The sequence below is a fragment of the Pseudonaja textilis genome, unplaced genomic scaffold (assembly GCF_049901715.1).
Source record: "Pseudonaja textilis isolate UNSWEBS1 unplaced genomic scaffold, rPseTex1.2 PTEXCTG44, whole genome shotgun sequence".
In the NCBI taxonomy this organism is placed as follows: domain Eukaryota; kingdom Metazoa; phylum Chordata; class Lepidosauria; order Squamata; family Elapidae; genus Pseudonaja; species Pseudonaja textilis.
In genome coordinates this window covers 1-10,729 of record NW_028262697.1, presented here as the reverse complement: position 1 = coordinate 10,729, position 10,729 = coordinate 1, and the positions used below count along the sequence as shown (strand labels likewise).

Below are 10,729 nucleotides of genomic sequence, written 5' to 3'. Positions count from 1 at the left end.
ACACCTTTGGGACTTTGCTTCCCATGTTGTTTGCAGCTGAACATTCTCCCTACCAAATTTCTATGCACTCAGACACAATGAGCAATCAGCTGCTCTCAAGAAACAGCCAACAGCAATGAGTCATTAATCTAAATCCTTCTTCTTCTGAAAGTTTATTTGCCAACATTTCCAAACCCTAAGAGTCTGCAAGTCAAGCACTCTAATTCCACCCCTCCAATAGTTTTTGATTACGTTGGCCTAATAAATCACACACATACATATGCACGCCACTGGCAAACAACGCAAAATGGTACTCTCAATTTGTATGAGCAGGTATACTTTGAAGTAAGTTCTTTATCAAGTTTTAAGTTGAAAGTTCTCAGGAACTTAACAAAGTTTCAGGAAGCTGTTAGAAGAAAGAAGAAGCAGTATTACAATAGCGAAACGAAATTTCTAACAACTTTCAAGGTCTGACATCTGGGAATGGAAAAAAGCCACATACCAACCTCTACTTGTAATGTTCATTTAAAAAAAACATCATCTTTGAATTCCCTCGGAGATGAGGGCCAAGAAGAATCCTAAGGGAACACACAGTTTGGCTTGGTTGATTTTGGTGCATGGTTTTCAGTTCTGGCATTGGACTACTGTAATTCACTTGACTTCTAGTAAACTATACCTTTCTCAACAAATGGACTTCAGGATCATTTGGACTTAGGAGATGAAGCTGAGGCAAGTCTGATAAGTATGTTGGATAATTGGGACACAAACTTCTATCTCTCATAACTACTCTTTCATCCATTCAAATGCTTGAGGAAAGGGAAAACAGTAGAACAAGAAGAATCTGCATAGAAAGTTTTGCAGTAGTTTTACCATTTCTCTCCTCAGTCTACCAGTTCAGGAGGGTGGTTTAATCTCTTGGTCAAAGCTAAATCCAAAAATGCTAGGCAATTCATAGAAATTTGGCATTAAACAAACTTTAACCAAGCTAAATTTATCTCAGATTTCCTATTCAATAATAACAATAGCACTTGGACTTGTATACTGCTCCATCTCTAACAACAAATAACAAACCTGAAAAACAATAGAAAATAAACAGCATTTTTGTAAAAAACAAAAAAGGCCTTGTTGTATTATCTAATCCAAGGATCTTCCAACTTGGCAAGTTTAAGACTTGTGGACTTCAACTCCCAGAATTCCTGAGCTAACATGACTGGAAGAGGAATTCTGGGAGTTGAAGTCCACAAGTCTTAAAGCTGTCAAGCTTGAAGACCCTTGATCTAACCGCATTATCTTTCTCATTAGCTATCTTTGTAGCTAAATTTGCAGTTCTATATTTTATTAAAATGAAACAATGAATCATTAGCAATCAAAGAAAAAGACAGGAGAAGCAATATAGGAAATAAATCAGTTAAACAAGCTATCATATCAAAGGTCTTTCTGTTGGTAAAAGGAGAAAGGATTCAGCAGAAATGTTTGGGGGGAAAATATTGTTTACCTAGAAAGTCACTTTGTTTGTATTCCTCTCCAGCATTTTTACTGATATTTCTGTGACATGATGCTAATATGCTTTGTGATGTCTCCTTTTGATTCCCATGTTTGTTCCCAGAATAGGAGTAAGGGACAAGGGCCAGTGAGTTTTGTTAACAAGGACATAGTTCGGATGTATGCATGTACATGGCGAGAAAAACGAATCTTGCGGGTTTACCAGATGGATGGCAAAGCCGGTACAGAATCTGGTAGTCCTGCTAGAAAAACTTCAAAACCTCCTCCCAGAGGGGAGCAACAGAAACAGACCGTGAAGTGGGTGTGTGGGGTCTCTGTCAATGCTTTGAGCTCTAAGCACATAGCGCTTATAAGCAATATCCTGAATGACTGGGAGCGAGCTTTCTATAATCTTCTCGGCTGTCATTACCACTCTCTGTATGGACTTTCTATCGGAGGCACTGTTGCCCCCGAACCAAACAGTGATGCAGTTTGTTAAAATGCTCTCAATCGTGCCTCTGTAAAAAGTGACCAGGACAGAAGGAGAACGATGTGATCTCCTCATCTGAGTTTGATGCAGGAAATGCAGGTGCTGGTTTGCACACTTCACTAAGGATGACCAGTCTGCAAAGAGTAATTTGGTAAAAGAGCATGCATAGAGAGAAATTATACTTTGCAAAGGAAATGTTCATGTCAACGAATGAAAACAGTGTGATGTATTTTTTAAAGAGGTCTGTTATTAGTTCTTAGAAATTGGATAGAAATTATACAAAATGTCAGCATATTGGGAAAGTAGGCACTTAGTAAACTTTGAATGAATTCCATTCTCCTTTCCTTATTTTTCTGTTCTTTTCTTTTCCAGAAAAAGAAAAAAAAACTGAGCTAGAATTGTGCCATACTATTGTAAATCAAAAACCAGACAGTTCTACCAATTGACACGTTTGATCTAAGAAATCAACTATCTCATAATGCAATACTTCATATTACTCATAGATCCTACGCTGTAAATTACCACAGATCAGGTGAGATAAAGGTGTGGGAATATTTGTAAAATGTGCCTCCAATCCAAAATACGATCTGAATTCCAGAATAAGCATAATTTTTTAAAAAACAATTGGAAGCATCCTACATCTGTCTCATTTTGGCATAAATGTATCTTGTGCCACCAGAAATTTTTTTTACATTTTTGTGCTACAAGTTTCATGGATAATATTCCAACTTATTTGGTTGCAGACAAAAGCAAATGTTGGGAAGGTATTCACCGTATCCCAAAGCAAGGAGAAAGAAATGTAAATGGTGAAGTCAGAAGAAATATCGTATGCCTTCCAGGACAATAACCTGCAGAATTCTGAGTCTTGGATCTCAGCCAGTAAGTTTCTTACAATTTCCTTGGGATCCTCTTACTAGAGGGATTGAATATGTGCTGCCAAGTCATTAGCATCCACACTGTGATGGAATCTAGAGTGGAGTCGAGAGGAAAGTAAAAAGGTTTTTTTAACAGAATAACAGACTTAGAAAGGGACCTTGGAGGTCTTATAGTCCAACCCTCTGCTCAAACAGGAGACCCTATGCATTTCAGACAAGTGGCCGTCCAGTCTCTTCTTAAAAACCTCTAGTGACGGAGCACCCATAACTTCTGAAGGCAAGCGGTTCCACTAGTTAATTATTCTCACTGTTAGAAAATTTCTCCTTTTTTTAAAAAAAAAACTTTATTAATTTTATAATTAAAATAAACAACACATACACAAATGTAGAAAAGAAGAAAAGGAACAGAATTGAGAAGTAAGAGAGGAAAGAGAGAAAAAGAAAAAAGAAGAGTAGAGGAAAAGTCAAAAAGTGATTAAAAACAATTTCATCTTTGACAGTTTGTGGGTCATTATTTCTATCCTTATTTTATGCCATATTTACAAGTAATCCTTAATGCAAATATATAATTACCACTACAATTATAGCTTATCCTCTTTTGCAATATTATGTAGCTCATCTGTTACCTAACCATTCATATCAGCAGTTCCAGCTCTCATAGTACATTGATGTTTCTTTCTCTTTTGATGTTAGAGTTGATTTATCCATTTCTGTACAATTTAGTATTTTTTGAATAATCATTTCCTCTGGTGGAGTATGAGGATGTTTCCAACATTGTGCAAAGGCCAATCTAGCTGCTGTCAATATATGCAATATTATATACTTCATTTTTTTGGAAATTGTTTATTAAAGATCCCCAATAGGAAGAACTCGTGTTTGAATTCAGTCTGTTCTGTCGTCATTTCCTCCAGCCATGTTTTAATTTTCTGCCAGTATCTTTGTGCTTCTGTAAAGGACCACTAGTTAATTATTCTCATTGTTAGAAAATTTCTCCTTAATTCCAGGTTGCTTCTCTCCTTGATTAATTTCCATTGTTTCTTGACTTGCTTTCTGATGCTTTGGAAAATAGGTTGACTCCCCTTTTCTTTTTGGAAGCCCCTTAAATATTGGAACACTGCTATCACGTCACCCCTAGTTAATTTGATGAGATTCTTATAAAAGGAGAATAACAATAAAGCAGCTACTTTGACCTGGTCACGGAGTCCTCCTGGTTCCCGACACCTGATACGCATAGAGATTTTTTCTAGACGATTTGTCTCCAACCTAAGATTTCAGATCTTCCAATAGTGCATCTTTCAGCATCAAGGGCCTATCCACCTGGTTGTTGATTGTCCTCTTCTCTGTTCTTCCACTTTTCCCAACTTTCGAACTTCTGTAGAGAGCAATGTTTTCATATACAGGTGAAACTTAAAATATTAGAATATCGTGCAAAAATTCATTTATTTCAGTAATGCAACTTAAAAGGTGAAACTAATATATGAGATAGACTCAGTACATGAAAAGCAAGATAGTTCAAGCAATGATTTGTCATAATTGTGATGATTATCACAAGAATAGAGTTTCACCTGTAATGTGTCCAAAGTATGATTATTTGAACCTGATCATTGTGTTTGGAATGAGAACTCCTAGTTGACTTGTTCAATGATCCATTTGCTGGCTCTCCGAACTACTCACAATTTCCGCTACCGGTTCTCCAGAACTGGTCAGAACCTGCTGAATAGCAGCTCTGGACCAAAGGGGTGAAGCTTTAGTTTTATTGGATATATCATATTGGCACAGTTCTGGTAAAAACCTCAGTCTTCCATCCTTCTGAGGTCAGTAAAATGAGGACCGAGATTGTTGGGGGCAATAGGCTGACTCTGTAAACCACTTAAGGCTGTAAATCACTGTAAAGTGGTATATAAGTCTAAGTGCTATTGTTGTTGCTAGATGATGGTCTGAGTTATAAAGGAACAAACAGTACATGAATCCTTTGACTCAAATATGTCAGCTTCCTCCATGGACCAGCAAATTCATAGTTGCCAATATGATTTAGATACAGTGTTTGATGTTCATTTTTTTCTCTCCTGTTCATGGTTCCATCCTAGAGTGCTGAATTTCCCATTCTACTTAAAAATGGGATAGTGCTCAAAGAAAAATGCCTTTTTCTGGATAGACTTCTGCAATTTACGCCAGCTGAAATTCCTTCTTCAATAGCAATTATTAACATATTATAGAATGTTAACCTTTTAAAACCGTGGACAGTATTGAAATAGAAGTAAGGGGTCCTTGATGCTCTCTGAACTTGGTTGTTTTCTTGCAGACGTTTTATTACCCAAACTAGGTAACAACATCAGTGCTAGTCCTGGCTAACACTGATAATGTTATCTAGTTTGGGTAATGAAACATTGACAAGAAAACAGCCAAGCTCAGAGGGCACCAAGGACCCCTCATGTCAACCCTGAAATACAAATATTCTCCTTTATAGAAGTAGCTTAGATTCCATCATTTAAATGATGCTCCAAATCCTGTCTTGCTAACAATTTTCTGTTGTGACTACTGAGCAACCTCCCCCATGCCCGCCTAGTTATAGTCACATCCAGGGGTGGGATTCTACCAGTTCGCACCTATTCATTAGATCTGGTTGTTAACATTCTAAGCAGTTCAGAGAACCGGTTGTTAGAAGAAATTACTGGCCTAATCCTGTAAGGAAGGCAGGAAGGAAACATTCTGGTGTTGCTTACAGAAACTGCCTCTCCGTTAATCCTTATTACATTCTTGGCAGGACTAGACTTCCTGTCTCAGGAGCATCTCTTGAGTTTTTTCCCCCTCCTTTGCTGGTACTTTGCTTGTGTGGAGTGACCAAAGTTACAATGGCACTGAAAAAAGTGACTTATGACCATTTTTCACACTTACGACTGTTGCAGTATCCCCACAGTCATGAGAGGCCAGGCGAGGAGATGCGTGCCTTGATGTGAGTGATGTTGAGCTGGCCATGCCCAGCCAATAACATGACCACCAAGCCACGCCCACCCAGTCACATGACCACCAAGCCACACCCACCAACTAAGCCACGCCCACAGAACTGGTTGTTAAAAAATTTGAATCTCACCCCTGCGTGGAGATGAAGATCTTTTGTGTTGTAGATAATATGGTTCAGTTTTTCTGAGGCTATTAAGCAAAGTTGGGGGCTGCTTTCCAAGAGCATGTTTCTCCTTTTCTCATCCAGGTAGGCACAATATTCTGCCTTTTTAATATTTTCTAGAATACTTCATTCTTCTAGGAGAGGGGTGGGTGCTAACTTTCTACAGAGGCTTCCATCAAATCTCCCCCAAGAACTGTTTTTTTGAATGGGATTTCTCAGGGAGATCCAGGTAAGGACAATTCAGAAGGCAATATAAGATCCTCCTATTCCCCATAGAGATCGCAACCATTTCATCCAGTGGTGGGATTCAAATTTTTCTACTACCGGTTCTCTGGGCGGGGCTTGGTGGGCATGGCAGGGGAAGGATGCTGTAAAATCTCCAGTCAGGGGTGGTATTTGCCAGTTCTCCAAACTACTCAAAATTTCTGTTACCGGTTCTCCAGAACTGGTCAGAACCTGCTGAATACCACCTGTGATTTCATCTCTGTATTCTATAGAGCAATTCTTCCTACTTTACTTCCTACTTTATTTTACCTGATCAAGGGAAACCTGGGAGTCCCCTCCTGGCCCTGCATGGGAAATGCACCATCTCTTTTTTTTCCATGAGCCTCTTCCGCGCACAGAAAATCCATTAGGGGGCTCCCTCTGCAAAGAGAAAGGAACACCACCCATTTCTGTGCTGGGCCACTGTTGCAAGCTGGGAAGGCAGTGACATCACTACGTCTTGCCTTTCTAGGATGCTGGACTCTCTCTCTTTAACCCTTTAAGCTTCACAGGCAGTTAAAAAGGCTGAAAGGAAGTCTTGAAGGAAAGAGAAGGTGGCAAGGGTATGTATGTGTGTATGTGTGTGTCCTATGCAATGAAAGGCAGAGGGTTCTCGCACTAGAGAAGGAAAAGATATATACCAAGTCAATCTTAGGAGTGGGAGATCCCAGATCCCATGTTGCCCTGTCACCTTTTTCTAGGATTGTAACAGGCAGGGATCAAAGCAAAACTCCAGAAGATGCATGCTGCCCTCAGGAAGTATTCCAGATCCCCCAAAGGAAAGGGATAGTCCTTAAGGCCCCATTTTGTGGGGAAAGCTCCAGGGTAGGGGAGACGGGGAGCTTGCATGGCAAAACTCAAGCAGGAAACAAAAACAATTTTGAAAGGAACAGATGCAAAAGATTATGCCTACATTCTCACCTTGTGCTGGATGAAACTAAACTAGGTTTGGAGCCTCTTGCAACTCAATTTGTGCTTGGAAGGTACTGAACCAGGTCCTTCTGTTAAGCTGTAATGCTTTTAACCCTATATGTTTTGTGTGAACTGAGCCCCTGGATTTGATTGACCTGTTTGTGCTTAGGACACCTTGTGTGAACCTGCCCACCTGGGTGAAGAAAGAAAGAGCAGGGTCAAATGACTGTCATTTCATTTTTTGTGAACTGAATTTTCATGGTTTGTTAACTTGTTCTGGGTTTTTGTACGGTGTATGTTGCATGAACCTTGCTTATAGGTAAATGTACATCTATATTTTTAAAAATGCCCTTTTCCATGATTGTAGCAGGCACAGGGAAACGCAGAGTTCCAGAACACGCATGTTGCCCTCAGGACTAAGTCCACTTCCACAGAGGGGAGAGGGGGTGATCTGGATAGTCCTTCACACCCCATTTCCTGGGAAATTCCTGGTTCGGGAGGGGGAGGGGGGAGAGCTTGCATGGCAGATCTCAAGCAAGAAATAAGAAGTGTGTTTGCAAGGTAGAAAGGCAAAAGATTATGCCTACATTCTCACTGTGTGCTGGATGACACTAAACTAGGTTTGGATCCCCTGCAGTTCATTTTGTTTTAGGAAGATAGTGAAACCAGCATCTTAAACCAGGGTCAACTGACTGGCATTTCATTTTATGGGAATTGAAGTTTCATGCTTTGTTAACCTGTTCTGGTTTTTCGTATGTCAGGTAAACCCTGTTTATAGGTAAATATAGATCTACATTTTTTAAAAAAAGCAAGTCTTTCTTTCTGAGTGAAAAGAAATTGAAATGATCCAAATGCCAAATACACTGAACGTTCTTGATGGAAATCATCACATGACCAGCTCAAAAAATATTTCTTCTGAGGAGTTGAGTGTTATGGATGGTCCAATCCACTACATTCTGCTTATTTGAATATATTCTTTTTTTCTATAAGAGAGTCACAAAATGGAGGTCATTTGTGCATCTTCTTTAGAGACAACATTATTTCTTTGGCAAAGAGGGCTTAATGGCTTGTTCTGGTATTCCCATGGCTAGGTGAACATTGCTATGAATGAAAAAGCATTTGGAGATACACAGGTTTCATTGCACCCATTTGGAATTGTGTTACAGGACAGAGAAAGAATGGCAAGCCTTCCTTTAGCAAGTGGGGGAACCGGAAAAAGCCCTTCTGGTGCTCAGTCTGGAATCCATGGGGAGATCTGGGCAAGAACTGGGCAGAAGATGCTGGAAGATTTAACCATCGCTTCACAACCTCATGCCTGGAATTTTAGGAGCATCCAATATCAGGAGGATGAAGGTCCCCGAGGACTTTGCAGCCGACTCCATTACTTTTGTAATCGATGGTTTAGACCAGAAAAGCACACGAAAGCGCAGATGCTGGACCTGGTTGTTCTGGAGCAGTTCCTGACCCTTCTGCCCCTGCAGATGCAGAGCTGGGTGCGAGAGTGTGGAGCAGAGACCAGCTCCCAGGCGGTGGCCCTGGTGGAAGGCTTCCTGCTGAGCCAGGCGGAGGAGAAGAAGGAGCAGGTTGAGTTGCAGGTGGGAGGGTTTCCTTTTGGGCCTCCAGGAAGAGTTGACTCTAAAAAACAATACGATCAAATTTTTGTATCAAATTTTTGTAGGCTTGTTAAGATATAAAATACAAAAAGAATGAAAATAGTAGGAAAGTGGGGAAGGGAAGCGAAAGAAGTGTAGGGTAAAGCGGGGAAAAGAAACTCACTGAAAATCTTTAGCAGAGTCAAATAAAATGTTAACATTACAGGTTCAATGTTTTACTTTTACATTCTTAATATGTACTAGTAAATTCTATAACAACAAACTTATGTAATCAGCAAAACTCAATCAAAGTTTCATTTTTTTCCATCTCAAATACAATATCCAGGAGTGGTTCCAAAGCAGAAACAACATTGGGTGTCATCTTTTCTTTAACTAAAGCAGTTAATTTTGCCATCTCTGCTAGTTCCATCAGTTTTTCCAACGGCTTCTTCATTGTGGCAATTAAAGTATCTTTCCATTTTTGTGCAATGAGAATCCTTGCTGCTCTCAACATATATAAACAGCAAAGTTCGAGATTGTTTTTCAACCTCTTTGTCTATTCCCCAAAATAAACTTCTCTGCTTTATCACAAGTCCAGAAGAGATGGTAAAAAGTTCCTTGTTTACGTTTACATTTTCAACATATATTTGAAATTTGAAAAATCTTTGGCAGTTTACCAGGTGTTAAGTAGAAGTACACACCACTTCATGATGTGTAATATCCATTAATTCTTTTTTCCTGGATCGTATTTCAAGTCCTTTGCAATGGAGATCAGAGATCCTGAGAGAAAGAAGCATCCATCAAATCTCCTGCAAGAACTGTTTTTCAGGGGGATCTCTCAGGAAGATCCAAAACAGGACACCTCAGGAGGTAATATAAGGTCTTTCCACTCCTCTGATAAATCCTAAACTTTCTCATCTTCTACGTGTCCTTTTCCCATTTTATTAATCATGCTTTTTGAAATTCTGTCTCCCTCACAGGGAAGAATAAAAGGAAGTTGGCTCTTTGTTTTGGGGGAGTAGAAACCAAGATTAAACCTCCAACTCAAGTAAGAAAAGAACTTTGATTTACTAGATTTCTATTTTTTCCTTTCCCTCAAGAAATCAGCTGTTTTACGTATTATAGGTAATCCTTGACTTACGACCACAATTGAGCCCAACATTTTTGTTACTAAGCATCACATTTGTTAAGTGAACTTTGCCCCATTTTGCGACCTTTTCTGCCACAGATGTTAAGTGAATCACTGCAGTTGTTAAGTTAGTAATATGGTTGTTAAGGGAATCTGTCTTCCCTAGTGACTTTGCTTGTCAGAGGCTTACAAAAGGTGATCACATGACCCCAGGACCCGGCATAAATATGAGTCAGTTGCAAAGCATCTGAATTTTCATTATGTGGCAATGGAGTTGCAACAGTCTTTGGTATGAAAAACGGGCATAAGTCATTTTTGTCACTGCAGTTGTAAATCACAAAAAACTGTTGTAAGTTGAGGACTATCTGTACTGTCTTCTGCCATTTTTCCTTTTGCTTTTGGTTGGATATTGTTAGGATTTTTTTTAAGACTACTACTTTAAAAGCAAAACTCTTCACTAATTATTCTCCCAACTTTTCAATAAACAATGTTTTGCAGAATTCTTTATATTAGTCATGGTGTCTGCAGCTGGTCCAATGAAAAACTGTAAAAAAGAGATGGTTTGAATCCATCAAAAAAAAGGGTTACTTGGCATTAAATTCACAGATTTTCTGGATAAACAGAATAGAACAGAATAACAGAGTTGGAAGGGACCTTGGAGGTCTTCTAGTCCAGCCCCCTGCTCTACACCACTTCAGACAAATGGTTATCCAATCTCTTGTTTAAAACTTCGAGTGTTGGAGCATTTACAACTTGTGGAGGCAAGTTTTTTCCACTAATTAATTGTTTTAACTGTCAGGCAGTTTCTCCTTAGTTCTAAGTTGCTTCTCTCCTTGATTAGTTTCCACCCACTGCACTCTCTCTACAGTCTCAACATCTTTT

The 10,729-nt window shown here is 39.3% G+C and overlaps 1 protein-coding gene across 2 annotated transcripts; it reads left to right on the top strand.

Annotated features, from left to right (window-relative positions):
• Nucleotides 1-6,690: 6,690 nt before the first annotated feature.
• On the top strand, nt 6,691-10,690 carry LOC148123788 (zinc finger and SCAN domain-containing protein 23-like). 2 transcript variants are annotated; one of them, XM_087918764.1, is made up of 4 exons: nt 6,691-6,777; nt 8,293-8,721; nt 9,474-9,588; nt 9,699-10,690. In XM_087918764.1, the coding sequence occupies exons 2-4, from the start codon at nt 8,305-8,307 to the stop codon at nt 9,782-9,784; spliced, it is 618 nt and encodes a 205-aa protein (XP_087774890.1). In that variant the 5' UTR covers nt 6,691-6,777; nt 8,293-8,304; the 3' UTR covers nt 9,785-10,690. The 2 variants fall into 2 exon arrangements, with proteins under 2 accessions (XP_087774890.1, XP_087774891.1); XM_087918765.1 differs by lacking the exon at nt 6,691-6,777 and adding an exon at nt 6,808-7,197.
• The last annotated feature ends 39 nt before the right edge of the window (nt 10,691-10,729 follow it).

Excerpts from the sequence above, each read along its gene's own strand:
- LOC148123788 (XM_087918764.1), top strand. The coding sequence starts at position 8,305 with ATGGCAAGCCTTCCTTTAGCAAGTGGGGGAACCGGAAAAAGCCCTTCT. Across the intron at positions 8,722-9,473 it reads AGGAGCAGGTTGAGTTGCAG|TCCTTTGCAATGGAGATCAG; the intron begins GTGGGAGGGTTT and ends TCGTATTTCAAG. Across the intron at positions 9,589-9,698 it reads AAAACAGGACACCTCAGGAG|GGAAGAATAAAAGGAAGTTG; the intron begins GTAATATAAGGT and ends TCTCCCTCACAG.